General features: G+C 44.2%; 1 protein-coding gene across 2 annotated transcripts; it reads right to left on the reverse strand.

The window, feature by feature from the left end:
* Positions 1-4,169: 4,169 nt before the first annotated feature.
* LOC115075334 (protein Lines homolog 1-like) lies at positions 4,170-20,330 on the reverse strand. 2 transcript variants are annotated; one of them, XM_029575634.1, is made up of 7 exons: positions 20,221-20,330; positions 13,198-13,830; positions 13,021-13,110; positions 11,866-12,004; positions 9,083-9,661; positions 7,616-7,781; positions 4,170-6,467 (listed from the first exon to the last, which is right to left on the reverse strand). In XM_029575634.1, exons 2-7 carry the CDS (start codon positions 13,633-13,635, stop codon positions 5,654-5,656), a joined length of 2,226 nt encoding a protein of 741 aa, XP_029431494.1. In that variant the 5' UTR covers positions 13,636-13,830; positions 20,221-20,330; the 3' UTR covers positions 4,170-5,653. The 2 variants fall into 2 exon arrangements, with proteins under 2 accessions (XP_029431494.1, XP_029431493.1); XM_029575633.1 differs by having other exon boundaries at positions 20,054-20,310.
* Between the last annotated feature and the right edge of the window lie 3,708 nt (positions 20,331-24,038).

A 24,038-nucleotide genomic window follows, 5' to 3' on the forward strand; every position in this document is an offset into this window, starting at 1 on the left:
CCCTCTAACTACTGAAAACAGAAACAAGCTGCAAAGCTTTGGAAAATTATAACTGATTCTGCTGCCCTTCTCCATCATGCAAGGATAATCCAAGCCTCTTTTTTCTCTCTCGTCTTACTCTAATCTGGTGCACTTTGGGTTTTTCAAAAACCAGGTCTGGATAAAGGAAAATTGGGTCTTACCTGCTAATTTTCATTCCTGGAATACCACAATCAGTCCAGACAAGTTGGTTTTGCATCCCTACCAGCAGATAGAGGCAGAGAACAAAGAAGCCTTTCAGGCACTGCTACATAGCAGAGGTAGCACCTGCAGTCCCTCACCATTGACCTGTACCCAAGCCAATGTATAGCCACAAATCAACTCAACTTACAACTTCCCATCCTACATTGAGCATAGATTCCCGGGTTGGAGGCCCCTGAATTGGAGCCCTCACATCTAAGGACACAGAAAAACTCTTTTCAGTCCAAAGATTTCAACTATATACAAAACTAAGCTTTGCTCTAAGGCACCAACTCCAACAATATAGTCTTTTGGTATCCCAGGGATGGATCTCTGGACTGATCGGTGGTATTTCAGGATGAAAGTTAGCAACTAAGAACCAATTTTCCTTTCCTGTTCATAACCCCGATCAGTCCAGACAATTGAGATGTACCCAAGCTCCCCTACACTGAACCTCTGAAATCCTTCTGGCTGAAAGACCTACTCATAGAACACTCTCACCAAAACTCACCTCCTCTGGCACGCGCACATCTATAACCAATAATGCCTGGTGAAAGTGTGAAGGGATGACCAGATGGTTGCTCTACAAGTCTCCTGTGGAGACACCAACAGATACTCCACCCATCAAGTTGCCTGCACTCCAGTCAAATGTGCCCGCAATCCCTATGGGACTGTCTAATCCTTACAGAGATGGAGACTTTTTTTCAGCCTGTCAACCAACTTTAGAAGCTTTAGTTTCTTTCTTTGCACCTATGAACAAGGCAAAAAAAGATGATCTGATTGCCAGAAACTATTAGTGACTTTAAGATACCGCCACAGAGTCCAACAAACATCCAGGAAGTGCAGTTCCCTCTCATGCTGTCCCTCCCCAGCCAAACTCAGAAAAGCGAGAAGCTCTACTGTCTGGCTGAGCTGGAATGATGAAACAACCTTCGGCAAAAATGAGGGTACCGTCCGCAAAGACACACCACATTCCAAATTTCACAGGAACGAGCCTAAACCTCTGAAATCCTTCTGGCTGAACAAATTGCTATCAGAAAAATTGCTTTCAAAGTGAGGTCCTTCAATGATGCCCTCTGCAAAGGCTCAAATGGAGGATTGCAACACCAAATTTAAGTTCCAAGAAGGACACATCCTTCACAGCGGGGGTTGCAGATGCTTGGCCCCCTTGAGAAATTGTATGATATCCAGATGAGTCGACAAAGGCCTTCCTTGCATCTTCCCACGAAAGCAGCCCAAGGCTGACACCTGCATTCAAAGCAAATTATAGGCAAGACCCTTAGTCAAACCCTACTGCAAAAAGGTCAAGATGTGTGGAGTATCCACTTGTAATGGATCCAGGCCCTCTTCTATATACCAGGACTCAAACACTCTCCACAACCTGCCACAAACTAGCAACATGGCAGGTCTCCGTGCCTGAAGCAATGTAGCAATAATCGACTCAGAGTACCCTTATGATCTTAAACGTCTCCTCTCAAAAGCCAAGCCGTGAGACAAAAGTGATTCTCCCATTGAGAAGATAGGTCCTTGTCTGAGCAGACCTTGAAGATGAGCCAACCTGATGGGCCCATCCACGGCAAGATGAATCAGATCTGCAAACCAAGGACACCTTGGTCACTCTGGCACCACCAACACCACCCTGCCTGGATGTCGCTCTATGCGCCATAATACTTGACCTACAAGAGGCCATGGAGGAAACACGTATAGCAGAATCCCTGTTGGCCACAGAAGAACCAGAGTGTCGATCCCTTTGGCCCCTGATTTTCTTCTGGGACTGAAGAATCTAGTCACTTTGGCACTGCTGTGCGATGCCATCAAATCCAGTTGGGGGATTGCCCCACCTGGTCCGGATGAGGTCAAGGCCTCCATCGACAACTCCCATTCCCCCCGAATTCAACTGCTGCCTGCTGAAATAAGCTGCCTGTACATTGTCCATTCCTGTAACATGTGATGCTGCTATCCCTTGTAGGTACTGCTCCACTCAGACAAATAATTTCTGGGCCTCCAGAGCCACTCCTTGACTCTTTGTCTCGCCTTGATTGATAGATATATGCCACCGCTGTTGCATTGTCCGAGAATACTCTCACCATTCATCCCTGAACCTGAGGAAGGAACACCCTCAATGCTCTGCGAACTGCTCTCTTTTCCAATTGATAGACCAGGACACTTCCACTGGTGACCACAGCCCTTGGACTATCCTCCCTTGACAGACAGCCCCCCAACCTGAGGCTGGCATCTGTGGTTACCCACAACCCAATTTGGAACCTCCGGATCCACTCCCTTCTCCAAATTGGGTTGTGACAGCCACCACGAGAGACTGGATCTGGAGGCCTCCTGCAGCGGTAAGGGCAGATGAAATTCCTCCTCTGACAGATCCCAACAGGACAAAAGCACCCTCTGAAGCGGACACATATGAGCAAAGGCCCATGGTCCTAATCTAGCATAGATATCACAGAATCCAGAACCTGCAGGTAATCCCAGGCCTTGGGCACCAGCGTATGTAATAGTCGGACGACCTGCGACTGCAACGTCAGAATCCTTTCTGACATAAGAAACACCTTGCCCAGCCGTGTGTCGAATCTTGCCACCAAATACTCCGACTAGCTCTGAGCCAGATGACTCTTTGCTAAGTTCACAACCCAGCCCAGAGAAGGTAACATCTCCAGCACTCTTTGAACCGAACAGCAACATTCTACTTCCGATTTCACCCAGATAAGCCAGTCGTCCAGATAAGGGTGAACCAGCACCCCTTCCTTTTGCAGCATAGCTGCCACCACGACCATCACCTTCGTGAAAGTTCGTGGAGCTGTTGCTAAACCGAAACTGGAAATGCTGCCCCAGCACCATGAAGTAAAGTAACGTCTGATGCTCTGTGCATATGGGGATGTGTAGATAGGCCTCCCATTAAATCCAATGAGGCCAGAAATTTCCCTTGACGAACCGCAGCTATCAATGTTCGCAATGTCTCCATATGGAACTGTGGAACCCACGGCGCCTCATTGTTTATTATTATGTTTATTATTGCCTGATTAATCTCAATTAATTACAGTTGTAAAGCAAAGCAACGTACAAACAAAGTCAATTAAGACTTCCTGGCTGTTGGCTGAAGACGCGGAGAAGACCTCAGGGAAAGAGGGAACCAGGACCCCTAGCTTTTTAACCGCTGGATGCTGCGGGCTAAAGCTGCATAGGGATTACCAACCCCCTGCTCACCCGGCTCTACTTGAGGGATGGCCCACAAAGGAACCTAACAGCTGAGGGAGCATCTCTTCTAATCTTTTTTCTTTATCAGACGGTAGGTTTGCACTTCTACCATCCGCTGGAGACAGGGAAATATTGAGAGACTGCAGGTGGCACTCTCTGGTAAATGGCAGTGCCTGAAAAGCTTTTTGTTCTCTGCCTCCATCTGCTGGTAGGGATGCAAAACCCACTTGTCTGGACTGATCTGGGGTATGACCAGGAGCATCAGTTTCACATTGAGAGGAAGTCAGGTTAACAACACCACAAACTTCTCAGTCTTCATGACCTCATCAAAATCACCATGCTGGACAGCAGGAGGAGACAAAGATTTATGAGGCAAACGAATTGTAAGGAATTGTGGCAAAAACCCGCTGCTGCCAATTTTCCTACTGCTTCACATACTCTTATTTTTTAATATTTTATTTTTCATTTATCACAAAACCATATTTAAACTCAAAAGTCAAAACATCTTTCACTAATTTTTCTTATTTAGATGTTGGAGTTTCTGAAAAGATGAAAAAAATGAAAGATGAATTGTCAAACCCTTAGTTTGCTGCTTGCTGTTAATAACAAAGTTATGGGGAAAAAACCCTTCAGATGACACCAAGAAGTATCAAACTTCTCCGTGATAATCCACATTAATCTGCCGTCATGGGAAAAATAGCCATTTACAAGCCTTTTTGGCAATATCCTTATTGATTCACATTGAGATTCACTCCTGCAGTTTTTCTAAAATGTCCAAAATCTGAATACTTCACTTCCAAGTCCATGGCTCTCATTTTGACTGTGCAATTCTCAATTTTAAATCCAACGTTTTTGAATTCTAAAAGTTCTTAAAATGGGCATTTAGCTTCAAGGATATCACTGCTGACATGGCCATGTTTCACATGGAAAGATGCTTCGGTGCAAACACTTATTTTGGCTCTCTCAACAGCTGTATTAGGGTTGCCATCTTACCCAGGTCAACCTGAGCAGGCCAATGCACTCCCGGATTTGCCCCATCGCATGCATGGGCCTTGTGGTTTGGATTTTCAAAGAGAAGTAGGGAAATCAGAAGTAGAAGTCCCTGCATGCAACAGGGAAAAACCAAGCCCTGCCCAGCCTCTCTGGGTTGAGCTGGCTGAGATGGCAAACTCTAATCTGTACTCTCCATCTGGCTTCCTACATGCTAGCAACAGCTTAGAGAGCGGCATCCTAGTGTGAATTTCTGTGCGAGCATCTGGGGAGAAGAGAAAGCTGTCCTTCCGCACCCTGACTGGGAGAAGTGTCAGAGCTTTATGTCACCTCCACTAATTAGTTTGCTACATTCTGGGCGAGATTTGCCACAATATCCCAACTTTTGCTCTTCTTCTGAAGGCGACTCCCTTCTAGGGGGGAGACCGTCACTCCCTAAGTCCGCTATTCACTTCCATAATCGTTGGTGGCATGCTTCTCTAAAACATCAGAAATACAGACAGCGCAAAAGCAAGATAAATATTCAGAAAATGTGTTACAGATATTCAGCAGGAAACGGCTCCGATTGAATATAGTCACCTAACACTATAAATTATAGCTGGGTAAGTATTGAAACAGAAAATGTAAAAAAAAACCAAAAACAAAAACCATCTCTCTGTGCAGGCCTGGTCTTCCCACCTTGCAAAATCCTTCCAACTGACGTTAGGCACAGCTCCCGCCTCCCCCAAAAGATAACAAAAATGTGGGGCATCGGCCTGAGGATCCTCCCCATCCCCTGCTCCTGGCCAGTCTGGTCCCAAACCCCCCTGTCCCTGGGAGCTTGGCACGCTGACGGTGCTTTCAGGATCCCCGACGGCAATGCTGGTGCCAGTGGCGCTTGAAGAGCAGAGTTGTGTAGCCCTGATTTAAGCCTGGGTGGAGTCGTCGTGAGGAGCAGCAGCACCAGCCTGGATCCGAGGCCTTCTGGTTTAAGGCTTACAGTGCCACACAACTGCTGCCTCCACGTCACACCCCTTTATGTACTGCTGGCAACCTGTCAGGCTAATACCGCTGAAAGATAAAAACCCCACATTTGGGAGGGTTGGAGGGATACATTTAAAATATATTCGTTGTTATTAATGCTTTATATGGTGACGACCTGCTATTACCCTGCAACCTTTGGAGTAATTAAAAATAAAATACAAACCCACCTTGCACAAGGATGGCTGCTTGAATGGAAGCAGAGCATGTCCGGAAGGGCTCAGTCCATGCGTCTCCCTGCCAGGCTCTCAATATGCACCAGCAGCTTCAGCAGTGCTGTGGGATTGTACGGGAAGAGGTTTCTCCCGTGTAAGCGGGAAACTGCTTTTCGCAGTTCCTGGAGGCATCTTACAGAGCGGAGCAGTGGCCCCTCTGTCGGGGCCCCATCATCGCAGGGCTCCTTCTGAAGGGAGGAGGTACTATCAGCTTTTGGCTTAAGAAAAGCTGTTTCCAGTTCAGCTCTGTTTATTCCTCTCATCTCGGAGCTGCCTAGCTGCCTTGCACAGCTCTGGTTGGCGTTTGCCAGTGATCCCAGTTCAGACTCTTCAGAGCTGCCATAATCTACAAGGCTTTGAGGCGCACCCAAAGAGGAGGCATCAGCCAGGCTGGGTTTCACAGACTGTTTGCCCCCTGGTCTCTTAACAGTTACACAAAGCTTTTGGGTGGGCGGTAAAGACAGAGGAACGCCCTCCTCCGTCTCACAGAAGGCACTGCTTACACTGGGGTCGGGCTCTGAAGTGCCAGACTCACACACAAATGAGGCATCTTTCACCGCCCGGGGGCAGAAAAGCGTGCAGACATGACAGAAGTGTGACCAGTCTCTTGTAAGAAGCTTGAGGTATCTGACAAAGTATTCCAAAAAGCAGGTCTCGGAGGAAATCAGGAAGTCGAGCAGGACTGTGGCATCAAACACAATGTTGTGTAAAAAGAACAAGAAGAGGCAGTGTGGGTTGTAGCCGCCGTCATGGGTTAGCCTGCTCCATGGGGCATCTTCTTCCCCGTGGTGCTGGACCGCAGCAGATTCACTGCATAATCTGCAAAGAAGTTAAGTTCCAACACAAATTAAACCCAACACTACAGCAGCCGTACATCTGCCTCATCTGACCCAATGTAAGAAGCAGCAGGGCTTTCCACACACCAGGCGCTAGGAAGAGGCTTGCGCCAGTATGGCTGGGTTAGAACAGGAAGGGAAAAAACCTTAACAGTTCCTCTTCAGGCAATGGAGGACCAAGAGAGTGGGCAGAAGGCCCTCGGCCTCCTCCTGCTCACACCTGGGTGCTTCTGAAGTGGCGCCCAGCTGACGAGCACTGAAGAGCCCATCTTACAGCAGTAGCTAGATTGCTAAAAAAAGATATCAACCTTTGTTGCTTTCTTCCACCGCTTTTCCTCCTTGAATTTTTAGTTTTTTTTTTTTTTTTAATAAAGAACAATTCCTCAGTTAGGGTTCCTCTTCCTGTACTAATGTTTCTGGTAAGGATCAGCATAGCCGTGCTTCTGCTTTACATTGATTCATAATGGAGGGAAGCAGCTAAGGGGAAGATGTAAAAATGTAAACAGCAATGTCTTCTCAGAAATAAAAGAAGACGTGGGATCTTCCTGATTGCTCGTTTTCCATTCCCAGTGAATTGCCCCTGCTTCTCTTAGCCAGAGTCCTATCCTGAAGCCTGTTCTCACCAAGCTATTCTCTCCCAGCTGAGGCATTTGAAAGACTTTTAGTGGATTCTTTACCCCACAGCAGGCAGTTTCTTGCTGGAAACACATTATAAACCAGCTGCTTTACTTTCCTAACTCAAGCGTATGCTGTTTCTCCTTCTTGAGTAGACTGTAAGCTCCCAGGAGTAGGGACCATCCATTATGTACAGTGCTGCACAAATGATTAATAATAGTAATTGTGAATGTTCCGATGGATTCTCTTTGCTGAACGATTTATTGGATATCGGGAAATATAAGAATATGTAAATACATAATAAGCTGAAGTAGGATAGAACTTAACTATAAAGCAGAGAAACACTAAACAGTGGATGACCATTTTCAAAATATTCCTGGTGGTTCTTTGCTAAGACATTCTACAATTTTGTGACATTATATGTTTGAGGATATGCTAATTTATATGATAACAACAAGAAAGGGATGGTTTAATAATTACATCTTTACAGGAAAGTCCCACTTAGAAAACACTAACCTCTCACACGCTAAATAAAGTGTCAGCAGAGTTTTCATAGCCTCTAGCATGTCGTCATCTTGTTCAATAAAGATGGAGATCCACTCACAGGCGTGTCCGAGCCAGGGCCTCTGAAGATGGGTCTGCAGGAACGTCAGCAGCTGCGACATGAAGCCCTGCACATCACCTGGAAAAGGAAGCCCAGGAGAGGAGAATGGTTTTTCTCTCTACCTTTGACAAGGTGACCCAATTGTTCCATCCCACTGCATCGAGGGATCTCGAAATTCTGCTGTTCTAAGGGAACTTGAAACCACGTGTGCAGAGATGCTAAGAGGTAAACCAGGACCACCTGCTCACCTTCCTGTTCAGGCTTATTTCGCAGGTCGGAGGCCTGCTCTTCTGGCAGTTTAGCAGAGCAAGTGTCCTTCAGGAAAGCACTGCCACCAAGTGGGCAAAGGACGCATAGCACAGGCAGCACATCAGTTTAAAATATAGACATTAAAACAAAGCACAGATTTGTTACAGAAGAAATTACTCCGCATGAAAATGTTCAGCCTTTAAAATAGAGGAATTTCCCACAAAATGTGCCATGCAGAATTTTACAGAAACCAAATGTTTCCAGTGCCCTGAGATCATGGGGAACAGTGCAATTTGTTGTGAATTTGGTTTCTGAAGGAAACCTTGCAGGTCAATCTTCAGCTCTGCCCCTAACTGTAAAATTACACTTTTTAAAGCCCACACAAAACACAAGGCACCTGCATGTTATAGGACTAAATGCATGCACACACGTTTACTCCTTGCAAAGCAGGGCGGAGAGTGTGGCCTGGTTATCTGCAGCACCATGGAGACCTAAGCTATGTCTATGCCCCAGCAACAACTTTACATCCAAATCCGAGCTTGTGCACATGCTTAGGCAGCAGCAGATCCACTTCCATGCAGAGCTCCTTGTTCCTACGTCCCTGCAGAAAGAGGACATTTTCCCTTATCTCCCCTCACAGCCCCCAGACACAGTTTTCAATTCATACCCAATCATTCTGGCACAAGACCTAATGGTGAACTGCCCAACCACGTTCTGCACTTCTGTTTAAACTCTTGCCGAGTTTGAAAGGATTCCCTTTCTCTGCTTGGCGTCCTGCCAAGCTGGGTGGCTCAGCACTGTCACTGAGCCACCCAGCTCATCCCACAAAAAGCTTGTGCTTGTGGCACTGGGGGAAAACACAAAAAAAATATAGAAATATATTTGTAGTCTGGTTTCCTGGCTCTGCTGCACACAGGCACAGCAAGGTCCCTCTAAACACAGCAAACCACCCGAAGGCACTCTGCATGCAGAGAAAGCTCATGCCCAGGAAGTTACAGCAGAGGGCCAGGCTGCCTCACACCAGCAAAGAGTGTGCGAGGTAAGGGAGAAGAGGAGAGCGTAGAGGCTGTGACGCTGGAAGCTCAGGTACACCATCGTCTTTACAGACTTCCAACACATCCAAAACTTACCTTTAACCCCAACTCCTGATGCTGAAGGTTGGAGCTTGATCTCCAAAGCTTTAAGAGAAGTCAGACTCAGTGCTCGGAGGATCCCAATGTCAGGGCCAGGGTGAGCATCGTTTTCCGAGACTGTGGCCGGGCCTCCAAAGTGGCTGCTTTTCTTACCAACGGATATCTGCTGTAGCCACCCAGAATCCACAGCTCGCAAGATGGCCTGAGCCAGCGCCAGCATGTCCGTCCCCGAACAGGGATCCTGCAAAGCCCAGGCAGGTAAGGGGGCAGGCAGGAGGTCTTCCCCTGCTTTAGAGAGGAGGCATTTCTTAAGTAATAGGACAAGTTTCTTCTTGATGAAATAAGGAATAGGAGAGGTGACCAACGCCAAGGCTTGGGAAGCCTTCAGAAACGGGATCCTCTGGCACATGAAACACAGCCTCAGTCGGACTCTGAAGGCTACAAGCACTTCAAGCAAATCTATGAAACAGGACAAGTCATTATTCCTGCAGCTATGACTGGAAGGCAGAGACAAAAGAAAGTCGTACAAGCCTTCCAACGTGGCATCCAAGGGGCCTAGGAGCTTCGGCAAACTTTCTGAAAGACGGAGAGGAAAGAACCATTAGAAAGAAAGTGAAGATTCAGAAACCTGCAATCCTATCACCCTCACTGAGTCTCCAGCCCACTCACATAACAAGCAAGATCTGATAGGCACTTGGGACCTGGACTGGCCTCTGTTGGAATCAGGATACTGGGCTTGAGGGAGCCTCAGTCTGACCCAGCCTGGCAGTTCTGATATTAGAGGACTTAAGCAATTACATATTTTATTTCTTTTTTTTTTTTGGTCAAAAGCATTTTTGTTAGTGAGTACAAGCAGTAACAACCAGAACCGTGTTAAGGAGCTCAGGACAGGTCGTACGATCTTACAGATTTACAAATCAAGAGTCTACTCCTCGAGTGTCTTAACCAAACACAGATGGTGTCCTGCGTGCCCTCTTTTACAGGTCCAATGGACCATAACTACCAGACAAAAACCTAATCAATACTCACGCAATCCAGTCAATTTTGCTGGACCAGAATGAACGTCATGCCATTTGGCAGCTCAGTGACCTGCACTGGATTTTAACTTTCTTGAGTATATGTTTTATGCAGCTGTTGCTTTGTATGAAACAAAACCCAGAAAGGAACAGGCCTGCAGCAGGCCCTTTGCACTGCCATGCGGAGGGACCTAGGATTGATTTGGGGTTCAGGTCTTCTGGGACTGGGAATGCTGCACAACTGTGGGGGGGAGGAGGAGGTTACAGGCATCGTGCAACAGCAGCACCGAGTCTCTGGCAGAAACCCCAGTGCATGGTCCCTCTCCGAGGACTGTATAATGCAATGTCATTATCCAAAGGGAAAAAGACATCCAAGGGTAGATGTGATAAAGGCTCCTGGCACCAGATCTCAGTCCTGGTTCCAACTGAGTTGGAAGCCCAACGAAGCAGGAGGAAATTGCAGGACAAAAAATAATATATCCCTGAATGACAAGAATTTAAAAGGCGGCCACTGGCTGGGCTCTATCAGGGGTAGTCATACAACAGCCAATCATCATCATCAGGGTTAAAAGCAGCTAACGTGAGAGGCATCAACGACCCACAGCATCACTCCCAACAGTGCACATCCACAGTGAAAGAGTTCAAATAAACCATCCTGCACAGAATAAAATAAATGCAGAATTTCCAGGGCACTGCCAGCACTAGGCATGAGCAAACTAAGCAATTGTTTAGGGCTCCTAGACTCACTTTTATTATTATTATGAGTTTTCCCACAGACCCCCACTCCTTCCTCAATCTCCCCTCCCAGCAGGACCTGACACTAAGGGGCCGATGCAATCAGACACGCATTAGAAACGGGCGCTCATAGCGCATCCCCACGGCACCCGATGCAATATTTAAATGAGGGGCTGCGTAAAAAAGGATGCGTTAGGGGAGAATTGTGCGTCCCTAGCACGCAAATGCATCGGGCGCCCGCAATTGCAACTGGCGCTCAATGCGAGTGTCCGTTCTTATCCCGCTTCTTATCCCGCTTCTTCTGGCCAATTTTGCTGAACATGCACATAGTAAGGGCTCCTTGCGTCTCCATTGTGCGTCCAGAAGAATTATTATTATTATTATTCCTTTTTAATCAACCCAATATATACTTATTTTTCAACACAACAATCAGTAAATTTAAGTGTCACAACGATATTAAGGAGGAGGAACCACAGAGGTCTGTATTTAAATTTCTCCTGAGCCCTTGACTCGCAGATTGACTTTATGCCACCTGCAGGGCTGGAGTTAAATTTGTTGCATTAAAAAGTGTGCGTTAGGCACCCAGCGATTTTCTCGTTGGGAGTAACAGCCAATAGCCTTATCTACACGGAATTTACATGTGATGAGCGCTATCGGCTGTGCATTTGTTTGGGTGCGTGCTTTGGACGCACTAATCTTATTGCATCGGATGCTGTTCTAGCGCGTTCAAAGCTTGTGTCCAACCACGTGTAAATCTGCGTGCTGGGTTAGGTGCGCTTTATTGCATCGGCCCCAGATAGCAGGGGGATCAGCTGCGACCGCACCGGATGATCTATTAAATCCTCAACATATCCAGCACGCCTCCTACAGCTCCCACTACTGAACTACTCCCATGTGTCTCCACTGCTAAATTACTCGTGCGCCTTCTGCCTGAATTATGGAGAAAACGGAGCTCAATCGTCCTAGTAAATGCAAGCAAAGCACCGCAACAAAAAGGAAAAGCCAGGAGTAGTAATCAAGGCATCCCACCCGCTGCGTTCAGGCGCCTGTCCCGGAAAACGCCTTTCAGGACCTCTAGCAGAGAGCCCAGATATTCCGCCGGTGGGGCTGTCGCAGGATCCGAGAACATCTCCAGGCAAACTTGCAGCCAAGCCTCATTAACTTTACTCTTTAAGAAAAATACAAATTAACTTGGGAGAAATCACAGGACACAAAAATTAATTCAAATCTTAGCTAAATACGATTGTTGAAAACAAATCCAAGTAATCCAATTAATCCACAGGCAAAATACAATAACACAACATAGGTGGATCATGCCACGTGATATTTCAATATTCATTTTTCTGGAGCACTCATGTAATGGCACACATGTCTTATCATGGCTCCACCATTTGTTTAGTTTTTTTAAAACGTACACAATAGAACAATTTAACAAGAGCCAGGATTGGCATATACCAGTCAGCTGCAATTATAAAGTCATGGTCTTATTTGTCACCAATCCTGTTCTTCCTCCAAGATTTATACTTGTTGATGCTGTATAAAAACATTCCCCTTCGGTGTCTCCTACCTGCTCAAGCTTTCAGAACTGAGGCCAAAATCCACTATCTATAGACAATCCTGACCTGGGCCAAATTTCGGCATTGCCAACCCACCTGCCTTGGGGGTACCGTTTCATCCAACTATCTCCTTGTAGATTTCCCATGCACTTTGACTTGTAAATGGAGCACAAAGTCAGGGCGCAGGAAAACTATGAAAAATGATTGGTGGTCGCTATTTGTTTTTCGATTGGCCCAAAGGAGTCATACAGAGATGTTACTATATAGGTCAGAAGACATTTGAAGGGCTCTATGCAGCTCTGAAAAGATCTATAATATCTGCTACAGGGTGAAACGAAACAACCTTCTTAAAATCTTGGGAATGTTTTGTTTGTTGATGCAGCAATGTAAGAAGAGGCCGACCTTGGTGCTGCTGTGACTACTCTTCCCCTGGGTGCAGAGAAGTGCTATTCACTTCTAGTCCTCGAGGGCCGCATGAGAGATTTGCATGCACGCCGCTTCAACTGTATGAAAATCTGAGGCATATTCATTAGGGATATCCTGAAACACTGACCCAGTTGCAGGACTGGAGGACTGGAAGTGTAGAGGGCCAGTGCTGAATTTGTACACAGGAGCTTTGCATACTCACCTCCTCCTTAAGCTGAAAAAGCACCAGGTAAGCCATGCATTTTGAGGCCATGTGAGCCAGTAGCTTGTCAGAACACCCCAACAGGGAAATCTATAGATAAAGATAACACAGCTTCTTAAAACACTTCTCAGTTTCCTGAAACTTCTTAGAAAATTAAATAAAAACAGCAACTCTTACCATTTGAGAATCAATTTGTTTCTGCTTCAGTAGAATCGAAATGATCTCGGCATACTTGTGTCTGTTGCTGTCTTTGGTTTCTGGACACAGCACTTTGGTAATTATTGTCTTGATCAGAGATAACCGAAGCAATGCTGCTTCCTGTGGACAGACTTTCAGCTGGGTCTCAAGCACTGCATGGTCAGCTTTGTCCTCTGCTCTGGAGATCCTGTCATCTATGGTCACACCGCTCTGGCCACTGCCACATGCTTTGATCTCGGCTGGCTGATGTCCTTGGAGTGCAGTCTGAGAGCTGAGGAGAGATGCACAATCCTGGCTCCCCCTGCTTAATGGATCTCCAGCCAGCATGCTTCTATATATCTGATGCAAACTTACAATCTCTTCTTCCACCTTCGCCTCATCTTTTGAAGAACTATTTTTCTCATTTATCGTAACCATTTTGGGAGCGTTCCAATTCTCATGCTGTCAAAATAAATATTCTGCACTCAGATGAGTTTCCTTAATAAGTGAGAGTACGTGCTGTCATCTGAAATCAGGTTTTAATTCCACCTTCACCGTATGAAAAAGAAGTGCAACCTTTTCCTCAAAACCCTGCAGGTTCTCAGCCTTCTACAGCTCCTCCTGCACATGAAACTGAATGTAAATTATAAGAATGCATTAATTTAAGACCTTCAACATGACTTTTTTTTCAGCACTTCTATAACAATGATCCAGAACAAGGAAGTAAGCTGCTCTGCACTGGCTACCAATTTGGGAAAGAATACAGTATAAAGCACTAATGCTAATTGATACCTGAAATGTACCATGGCTCAGCATTACGTATTTACACACCATCAAGAACCCTACATTCACAAAACAAAGGCTTCCTTGACATCCCTGCAGTTTGTTTTCCTCATATTGGAGAAGTAAGAGATTGGGCCTTTTCCACTGCCGGCCCCGCATTATGAAATAACCTGCCAGAACAACGGAAAATGCAAACAGATACAAAAAGGACCTAAACTCCTGGCTGTATCATCAGGAATTTGCAACAGATAGCACAGCTACATAATGAATTCTGGCACAGATCAAAATCCAGCAGCCTAGTATTGTTTTCTTGATTAAGATATGTTTATTTAATTATTTGTAAATACATAAACCTACTTTTGTTATGTACATTGTATTTGTAAACTGCTATGACTTTTTTGTAGTGGTACATAAGTTTTTTTAAATAAACAAATAAAGATGGCAAATTACCTACTGAAGTCTTTACATCACTTTTTTTTTTTTTAAATTGTGGCACCTGCTCACTTATCACTTGTAGGATCTGTTTCCATAATGCAAATGCAATAGAGAGCTGCTGAATTAATTTAGTAAGAATAACTTGATGTTTGTAAAATTTTGTAATAATAAACATAACAGTGTGAAATAAATTATGTATTATTGTTTTTTTGTGAAACATTTAGTTTGAAGTGTTTACTTAGGTTTTGGGATTAATTAGGTTTAGGAAACAGGATATACCTTCTGTTATATTACAGAGAAAGAACACAAGTCATGAGTCAGAGGAGGGAGGAATGGGAAGGGAAAAGAGTCTAAGGGAAAAGAGCAGCAATGTAAGAAGAGAGAGAGAGAGAGTGTGTGTGTCTGAAAATGGGGGAAGACCATCTGGAGGGAGGGGAGCAGGAGAAGCCTGGGGGTAATGGAGAATAGCACCTAAAGGGAGAGAGCATCTGGAGGGACAGAGGGAGTGGGAAAGGGGAGAAGAGCTTTTGAAGAGTGGGTATGAATGAGAAAAAGAGCCTTGAGAAAAGGCAATGATGTGGGGGGGGGGGGGGGGGGAGAACTTCTGGAGAAAGGGGTGAGGAGGATGAAAGCCTTTGAAGGGAGGGGATGAGATGAAGGAGCAAGAAGGGAAGGAGGGGGGGTGAGATGTATGAAAGACCTGAAGGAGCTGAGAGGCAATGTAAAGAGTCAGGGGACTGCAGAGGGATAAGAGAAAGAAGAAAAGGATTGGTCTCTGAAAAGGGGCTGGGAAGAAGGTGAAAGAGGGGGAACAGGAAGCTGGGTAGGGAGTAAGAGACAAGATAGGGGCTGGATCATGCTGGAAGGGGGAAGAATGACAGGGGAGGAGCTGGGGTTGGTGAGGGAATGAGTCAGAGGAAGGAAGAAGTTGGCAGGGGTGAGTACAGAAGGTGGAAATGGGTGACTAGGAAGTGGGTGAAAGACAGAGGGGAAATGGGAGGGGGTAAGAGCAGGAAATTGAAAACTGGTAGGCCAATTTCTTGAGAAACTCGGGAGGCAGTAATAAATTTGTAAAATAAACATATAAGAATAAAACTTAGCAATGAAGAGAGGAAGACTGTGGACTGGAGAGTGAAAGAAGAAGAGAAGGGTAAAATCTAGTTATTAGTAGATAGTGATGCAAAGAGGAGAGACATGGAAAAAAGATAAGGGAATGATCAATGTCAGAGAAAGATGTAGAGAAGGAAGTGAAGAAGATTGGAGGAGAGAGAAGAAATAGAAAATGGAAAGGAGAACCTGAAAAAGGACTTAAAAGATCAACAAGAGAAAAGCAGACAAGAGAGTCCAATGAGAAAATAAAATGCCCAGATATCAAAGTGACATGGTATCTGACCCCTGGGTCCATCCCCTTTAGTGTCCAGGTATTCTTTACCTGTTAAATATGGTTTAAATATATGAAAGCAAACATCTCCAATTTAAAAACCAAGGAACAGTTTCACAGTTTCAGTGTTAAATAAGAAAGAAAACTGCATAATTGCTTGACTGGGAATACAACCGAAGCATAAGCATTAAGATGGTTCAGTAATGATGATCTGGGCAATGTTCCCAGCTTTCTTGTTAATAAAGTCTTTGGCAATCAAATAAAATTAAAAAAAAGTATTTTCTAGCATGTTTAAGAGATAGATTTAGAGTGACCCATATACTAGTTTATGGAGTTTTTCATAAATGACTATGTATTATAAACTACATTAAAATAAAGTTCTTTTAATATACTAACTTCTTATATATTTGAATGTCTGATTAAAGACAAGGCAAGGCAAAGCACTTAACCAGCTAAGCATGTATGACATTAAGGTATTATACATGATCAAGAATCTCTATGATATAATTTAGTGCTTTTTAGTAGAGAAAACTTCTATATATAAATATATGAGCACATACTATAATCTACAGATATTGAAAAACATATCCATTTTAATAATATTGCTTTTACAGTTTTAGTGAGAAATATTGTATAAAATGTGAGCATGTGTCTCTGAGATGAAGTACATGTATCATTAAGACCATAAGCTGTCAACAAGAAAAGGGTATATATACAATGAAATGTAAGTACTCAAGACTGCCATACTTTCCAATTTGTGGTATGCCCAGGATCATGACAAATCAACTCGTATATGGTAAGAAACCATTAATTTATTATCTTAAGTTTCTGTACCTATACATGGCTTCATCAATAATATACTTTCCTCATGTAAAATAAAAATCATATTCTTTAAGAATCTCTCTCTGGCTGGGTTACTCAGATCTCATAAATAATTAATTGTTCTCAAACTAATGCATTATCTCTAAAGAGCACTGATGTAACATGGTTTTATAAGAAAAGAGAGTAACCTATAAGGGAACTCCTTAGTAATGTTTCTCTTACCTATCTACCTATTAAAGCAGAAACGAGACAAAAGGTAGAAAAAAATTATTTTTAATTTTAAGAATTTGGACTATATTAGAAGAGATATACCGTATTTTTCGCTCCATAAGACACACTTTGTTTCCCCTAAAAGTGGGGGGAAAACGTCTGTGCGTCTTATGGAGTGAATATTAAAAAAAACAAAACAAAAAAAAAAACCCTAACTACAACCCCCCCCCCTCCTGAACCCCCTCCCCCCCCCCCCCCCAAGACCTTCCAAAAGTCCCTGCCAAAAGTCCGGGAGCGATCTCCTGCACGTGAGCCGTCGGCTGCCAGTAATCAAAATGGCGCCGCCGGCCCTTTGCATTACTGGCAGCCGATGGCCCACATGGAGGAGATCGCTCCCGGACCCCCGCTGGACCACCAGGGACTTTTGGCAGGTCTTGGTGGGGGGGGGGGTGTCAGGAGGTTGAGGGTTGTAGTTAATTAAATTTAAAGGGTTGGGATGGGGGGGGGGGGGGGGGGGTTCCCACAGAAAGAATGATAAAAGTTTTCTGATCTGGGGAGTGGACCGAAATGGCCCTCTCCAGACCCGAAAACGAAATGGGGACAAAAAAAATTTGTATGCATTCCCCTAATCTGCTCCATAACACGCACAGACGCCCGGGAACAGAGCCGGTTTAGCACACTATTTTTATTTTTATTTTCCCCCTCTTAATCCTAGGTGCGTCTTATGGTCAGGTGCATCTTATGGAGCGAAAAATACGGTACATTTCCCATAGCTATATCTGTATTTTGCAAAATACAGGAGGAAATGCATTTGTTTCTCTTTCTTCAGTATTTGCACTGCTCATAGAATCTGGCTTCTTGGGGTTTCTATTTCAGTTTTTATCTGCATGTTTCTAATTTGTGGTCCCTTGTTCTGAATTAGATGAAGGATCTGTCCATGTTCTGTGCACGACCAACATAAGGGATTCTGCTAGCATAGTTTCTATGTAAGGATCTGTAGCAGCCAATAGGTGGTGTGCATTGGTATTTTAGGACCTTGTTTAATATTTACAATGCTACCTTTTCATGGGTGCTGCCATTTGAGTCCTGGGAGTTTGTGCTCTTATGGCATGGTAAGTTTACTACATAGATTCCAAGGGTCTTTATTGCAGGGTTTTAATGTTACTTCACAAAGTGTCTAGCAATGAAAGAGTGTGTGTTCTGAAGTAACACCACAATTTGAAAAAAAAAAACCAATTTTTTTGTCTAGTAAGATGTAAGAGGAAAAATGCTAGTTTTGTTGTTGGGGGGAATTTCTGTGGATGTGTTACAGAGATCATATTGAAATTCTGTCCCATTCTATATAGATTCCCGACTTCACTCCCATATAGAAATATTGGTTGAAACTGGCTCATCTTTTCTTTATAAAGAGACGGACCTTAGGACTTTTTCTTGTAGTGTCCTATTGCTAATTTAAAGGGGTTGGGAGGGAGGTTATGCTGTAGGGATCAGCATGCTGTGTGGAAATGCCACTTTGACTTGCCCCCCTGTTGCTTCCTCAAAAAGTTCTGTCTAGAGATCCACCCCACTTCACACCTCCATGGCTGACCCCAGCACCTTCCAACACTTCTATAGCACTACTCAACATGCACAGTGCTCAGGGCTGGTGGGACATATTAGCTGGACTAGGCAGCCGCCTAGGGTGCCGGAATGGGGCAAAATGCCGTATATTGATGCGAGGGCACCAAATTTGAAAAGAGAAGGAGTTGCGCAGTGCAACACGGAGGTAGGAGATATCCCTGATAGTGCAATTCAGGGATGTCGGGGAAGAGAAGAGAGAAGAGATCACCGCCTAGGGAGGCTGGACATCCTTGCACTGGAACTGACTGTGCTGTACAAAAAATATATATGACAGTCCTTTCTCAGTCTATTCAAACAAACATACAGGGCAAAAGAGTTGGGGAATTTCATTTATGATGACAATGGTTAAAAATTAAAGAGGCTGTAAACAGGACAATCAGGGGTTAAGATTTAAAAGCAGCTTCAAAAAGATGGGGTTTTAGCTCCACTCTTGCATCAGCTTCCGAGCTGCCAAAAAAAAGCATTATTTCCAGCATTTCTCCTTTGCCATCTCTCCTCCCCTGTAAATTAACATTTTCTGTTGTATTCTTTTAGGACTGTACCATATCTAAAACACTACTGAAGTTATACTAATTCTTGTCCTGTCTCAGATTGTATTATGAAATTCAATTAAATTGAATTCAATTTTGTACATATGCTTGACTTTTTCTAATTCGGCAGATTTCTAGAAAGTCACAGGTTGCAGTACAGAAATATGATGTAATAATACCTGTTAAAAATGGAAACATGTAATACAATGTAGTTTCACCATATCCCAAAATAATAATTTGTCTGGTCTGCTTGGAATATACTATGAACATTATGCTACAGTTATTATTATATCTGCTTATATACCACCAATGCAAAGGCTCTAGGCAGTATACAATAAAACATACAAAGTAAATCTTAGCTATAATAAAAGGGCAAGAACAAAAATAATCTATTAATGTAAATAACACAGTGACCTTATTTCTCCAACATTCTGATTTGATTTCTAGTACTAGAGCAGTAATTAAAGATATGAAGTGAGTAATGAGGGTGAAGGCCTTTGATGGGATTTGGGGAGAAGTGACAAGGCTACTAAGGCTTCCCAAGTAATTAAATAAACCTAAGATGCAGTGAGGAAATTCACTGTATGTTTCTGATGTGCTACAAGCCTTCAATTAGTGAGTTCCAAAACACTACTAAATATGCCATTTTTATCTCTATAACATCAGTAAAATACATCCCTTCCTTTCCGAACACATTACAGGAACCCTCTCTCATCTCTTCCTGCTTAGACCATTGCAACCTGCTCCTCACAGGCCTCCCAGTGGGCAGTCTCCTTCCACTACAATCTATCCAAAATGTACAATGTAGATCGCTACACCCATATAACCCCTCAAGTCATTGCACTGGCTCTCTATCCGCTCCCGCATACAGTTCAACTCCTGTCACTCTCCCTACATCCCTCCTCGTGCACTCCGCTCATCAGGCAAGTCCCCCCTCTCCTCTACCGCCAGCTCCGTGCTTTTCCTCCAGCTGGCTGCACGGTACACTTGGAATAGGCTTCCTGAGCTGTCATGCTCCCTTTTATTACCTTATTTAAACCCCATCTAAAAATCATACATTGGCACTGATACTGACACAGAGGAAGCCTTCCGCCACATTTCCCATAGCTCCAGCAGGGCCTGTGAGCATGGGCTGACAGTCCACGGGTGCCTTCAACCTAGTGTTGCTGCCAGCGCTGGAGCCTTAGCCAGAACGTCAACGACCGACTTTATATGTAACGCTGGACCCCGCCCTGCCGGTACCTCCGCTCCAGCACCGCTCCAGGTCCCAGCGCACTTCCGCCAGGGTCATCCTGGGTAGCGCGCTCTTCACGTGCAAAAAAAACACCTCCCCCGCGGCTTAGCAACCTGCCGGAAAGGGGCGGGGCAATAGGGATGGCAACAGCCAATCGGACTGCGCGTCAACGTCTGGCTTACGCCGTCGTGCAGACCCTTTTTACGGCAAACGGGGGAGCCGAGCGTGTGCGTTTACGGCAGAGAGCTCCGCTGAAGCGCTGGCTGCTGATTGGCTGCCGCGGGCCGTGGAGCTTGCCGGTGACCTGAGGTGCCCAGGGGTTGGCTCTGCGCGATGCGGCGGCGGCCTCCGGGCGGTTCCTGAGGGGCAGGAGCCGGGTGAGCCCGCTGCGGTGTCATGTGGGGACGCGGAACAGCAGGAGAGGGCCCTGAGCCGGGGAGACAGGTAAGGGAGTGCGGCAGGGACAGAGGGTGGGCCTGAGGGTCGGGGTGGGGCCCCTCGGGCCGTGGGCCCCATGTACTGCCTGCTGTAGGAAACCCCTTCAGTTCCCAGCTGCAGCCGTCACCTCTTTCTTGTTTGTGTGCCTCCAGCCTCATCAGCAGAGCGTTGGCCGGGAGGAATAAGAGAAGTCTCTGGGGAAATCACAAGAAACTGGGAGCAGATTTTCAGGTAACCAGAGCACCCTTCTCCCTCCCTTCCTTTCCTCTCCTCCCCCCACCACTCTACTCCCGGAGTACCAATCCCCTGTGCTCCCTCTGCAAGCTTTAAAGCTTGGACGATCCCAAAGGGAGTCTTTTTGTCCCCCCCCTGCTTTGTGTATTCAAAGAAACGGAGACGCAGAGGGCGGAGTCGCTTCATGGAGACACATCCCCGTGTTGTTCTCGTCTTGTGGATTAATGGGATTATATCTCTCTTTAAATGACGGGAACCCCCCTCTTCAGATTTGCTCAGAGTATATTAGATGCTGCTTTTTAAGTTTGCTCTGTGAGTTATTTGTTATTTCATGATTTCGGTTTGATTAGATATTTCCTTTACGTGTTTATTCACTGTCTGTCAAAACGGCAGAGCAGAAATGTAGCGTACTGCAGCTCAAAACCTTTTTCAGAGTGATTAAACAATTAGAGAACAGGTTTTTATTTGAAAAATCTGCAGTGAAGGTTTTTCAAACAAGGACGATGGTGGATGGTTTTTTTTCTTCAGGGAAGTGTGTGTGTGTGTAGTTTAAAAACGAGAGGAAACTGAGTGTTTTGGGGTTTTTTGTTTGTTTTTTTACAATGCCTTTTAGAATGAATTGTTTGAAAAATCAATTTGCAAGTTTTATTGTAAGACATTCTGGCATTTTGATGGTTCTGGAGTTTAAGGGTATTGGAAATGCAGTACTTAACCAAAAACTGGTTGTCAAATTGCCTTTGCTTGGTGTAAATCTAGTGTGGACGTATTTACTGTATTTCAAATCATACAATATGCCAATGCACAAAAACCAAGGGGCACACAATCGAAATACACATTTTTTGGGAAATGGTAACTGATCATAAACGAGTTTAGAAGCTTAATCCATAGTCTCTTGCTTGCAATGGGCTACAAATTATCATTTTGAAAGCACTGCAGGTAACATTATCAGTTCCCAACTTATCAAAAAGTAACCTTTAATATTTATTCTTAGAAAATGTCTTGTTTCATTAGAAAAACAATTTTTTTTCATATAAAAACCTTTAATTATCTTTTAACTAAATTTTGTAAGTATCTGTTAGAACATATCCCAAAAAGTATTGCACCTGGAGAAAAACTCCGAGCATGTCGATGACTACTTCAGTGCTCAAATCAAGGCCTGATCGAACATTGACAATGTTCCTTCCTCAGGGGTCTAAACTGTGAAACCTCGTGTTCAGCCTCTCAAGGCTCTGCTAGCTTTTCGAAAACAAATCCTTTAATATTGCTAGTGCCGAAAGATTATTATTGTTTGAAAGCTGTTTGGCATAGGCAATAAGTTGTGGTCTTAGGGCAATTCCCAGTGTATTGTTGTCCACGCTACTAAAAAGTCATCAACAGAATTTGGCACTAACTTGGCACACCTGTTGATAGTCTCAGCAGAGAACATACAAGCACGAGACTGAATTTCTCTTTAAGATCGGCTACCTCCAGAACAGGGTTATGGCACATTACTTGTTAACCGTTATGATGGTGAAACCGAATGACGGTATATAAAACTAGATAGATAAATGACTAACCTTGGGAAGTTTGCACTGCTGCTGTCCATGCTGTATATGCTTTGATGTAACCAGGGAAACAATAAATCATGGGTAATCCTTTATATCTGCATTTGAGATTTTGCACTGTAATTACATGACCTTGCTTAGGGCCCTGTTAACCCCAAACTTTCTTCAGAGGCATCATATAAGAGGAAAGACATGTTGTGGAATAGGGCCCAGCATGACTAAAAGTTTATTTTTGCTTCCAAAAGAGTTGTCTCGTATGGTAAAGATGTTTCCAGAGCAAGAAAGACATTTGTTTGGTCTACATGCTTTTACAGTAGCTTTCCTCAATGCACTCATTGCTGGCAATTGGTTTGGTACAGAGTTAGAATAAATGTTTTAACTGAGTACCTCTACAACAAGAACACTGAGGCATTAAAGCTGGTTTTCAGTGTGAATTTTAGTTATGAGAGAGGCTTCAGTGTTGTCCATGAGCTTGGTTTGCTTCACTATTTCCCACTATTTGGCAATATTTATACTTAATACTCATCCATTATATTTTATGTTCTTGACATGCAGTCCATTACACATTTTTTGTGCTGTATATTTTCTTTTTGGAGTTGTTTGTGCAGATTTCTAATTAACAAGAGCATGATATGACTTATTTTTCAAAGTGGTGCATCACTGGAAGAGAGAATTAGCACATCTCATGTAGGATGAGTAGTGCGAGGAAGTTCCCTGTTCTAAAGAGGGTTCTGTGTGGTTGGGGAAGCTGCAAAGGAAGATTGCTGTAAAAAAATGATTAGTGGAAAAGCCATTACAAAACTAGTATTCCTCTCCAGTAAAATCCAAAATGATCCACTTGCCATTTATTGAAACCTGCTTATTTCATTTGCTGTTCAGACAGAATGATGACCGAAATCTTCCAGAAGGGTAGATGTTAGTCTGTAGTAGTAGAAATGACAGAGGCAGTGGTATCCTTTTATATCAAGCAGAAAATAAATAGATACCTCAATAAGTTGGTTAGTTTGTTTTATGAGCTTTCAAGGATAGGAGTCCATGTCAGTGATCGGACTCCCTCGAGTCAGCCCAACCATATATGGAGCTCTTTCTGCTTCTGCCAGGTCACCTCCAGTTTCTGTTACTCCATTCCAGTGCATCCATGGCATTGTATGTCCAAATTGAATAGGATGAATGTTTTTTGAGAGCTATATGCTGAGTCATGTAAGAGGAGATGTAGCAAACTAGAAAAGAAGCTCTGGAGGAAGACATGATCTAGGAAACGTTGGACTGAGTCCAGCAAAGGTCAGTCAGCACTTTGCCTCTTGGTGAGTGGAAAGAGGTGCACAGGATGTTAGGAAGAGGTGGTTGAGGGTGAAGGGTGATGATGATAGATCTTAGGCTCATGACTGATTTGCATCACAATGTTTGTCAGCTAGATGTGGGCTATGAACTTCTAAGGAAAGGAGAACTTCACAGTTGTGTGTTAAAGAATGAGTAAAGAGAAATTTAGATGTGCTTCTCCCTAAACATTCAGAGCATTTGTAGTCCTTAATAAACCTTTTGCTAATTTAGGGGCCACGTTTTGGTGTTTGGTTTTCTTGAAGGAATGAGAAAAACAGAAATCCAGCTTT

Source organism: Rhinatrema bivittatum, chromosome 13 (assembly GCF_901001135.1).
Source record: "Rhinatrema bivittatum chromosome 13, aRhiBiv1.1, whole genome shotgun sequence".
Lineage (NCBI taxonomy): Eukaryota > Metazoa > Chordata > Amphibia > Gymnophiona > Rhinatrematidae > Rhinatrema > Rhinatrema bivittatum.

What these genes read in the sequence shown, in the direction of transcription:
- LOC115075334 (XM_029575634.1), bottom strand. Translation starts at nt 13,635, where the DNA reads ATGGTTACGATAAATGAGAAAAATAGTTCTTCAAAAGATGAGGCGAAG. An exon ending in AACAAATTGATTCTCAAATG is followed by an intron (nt 13,111 to 13,197) that starts GTAAGAGTTGCT and finishes CTTTATCTATAG; the next exon opens with ATTTCCCTGTTGGGGTGTTC. An exon ending in CTTTATTTAGCGTGTGAGAG is followed by an intron (nt 6,468 to 7,615) that starts GTTAGTGTTTTC and finishes ACTTCTTTGCAG; the next exon opens with ATTATGCAGTGAATCTGCTG.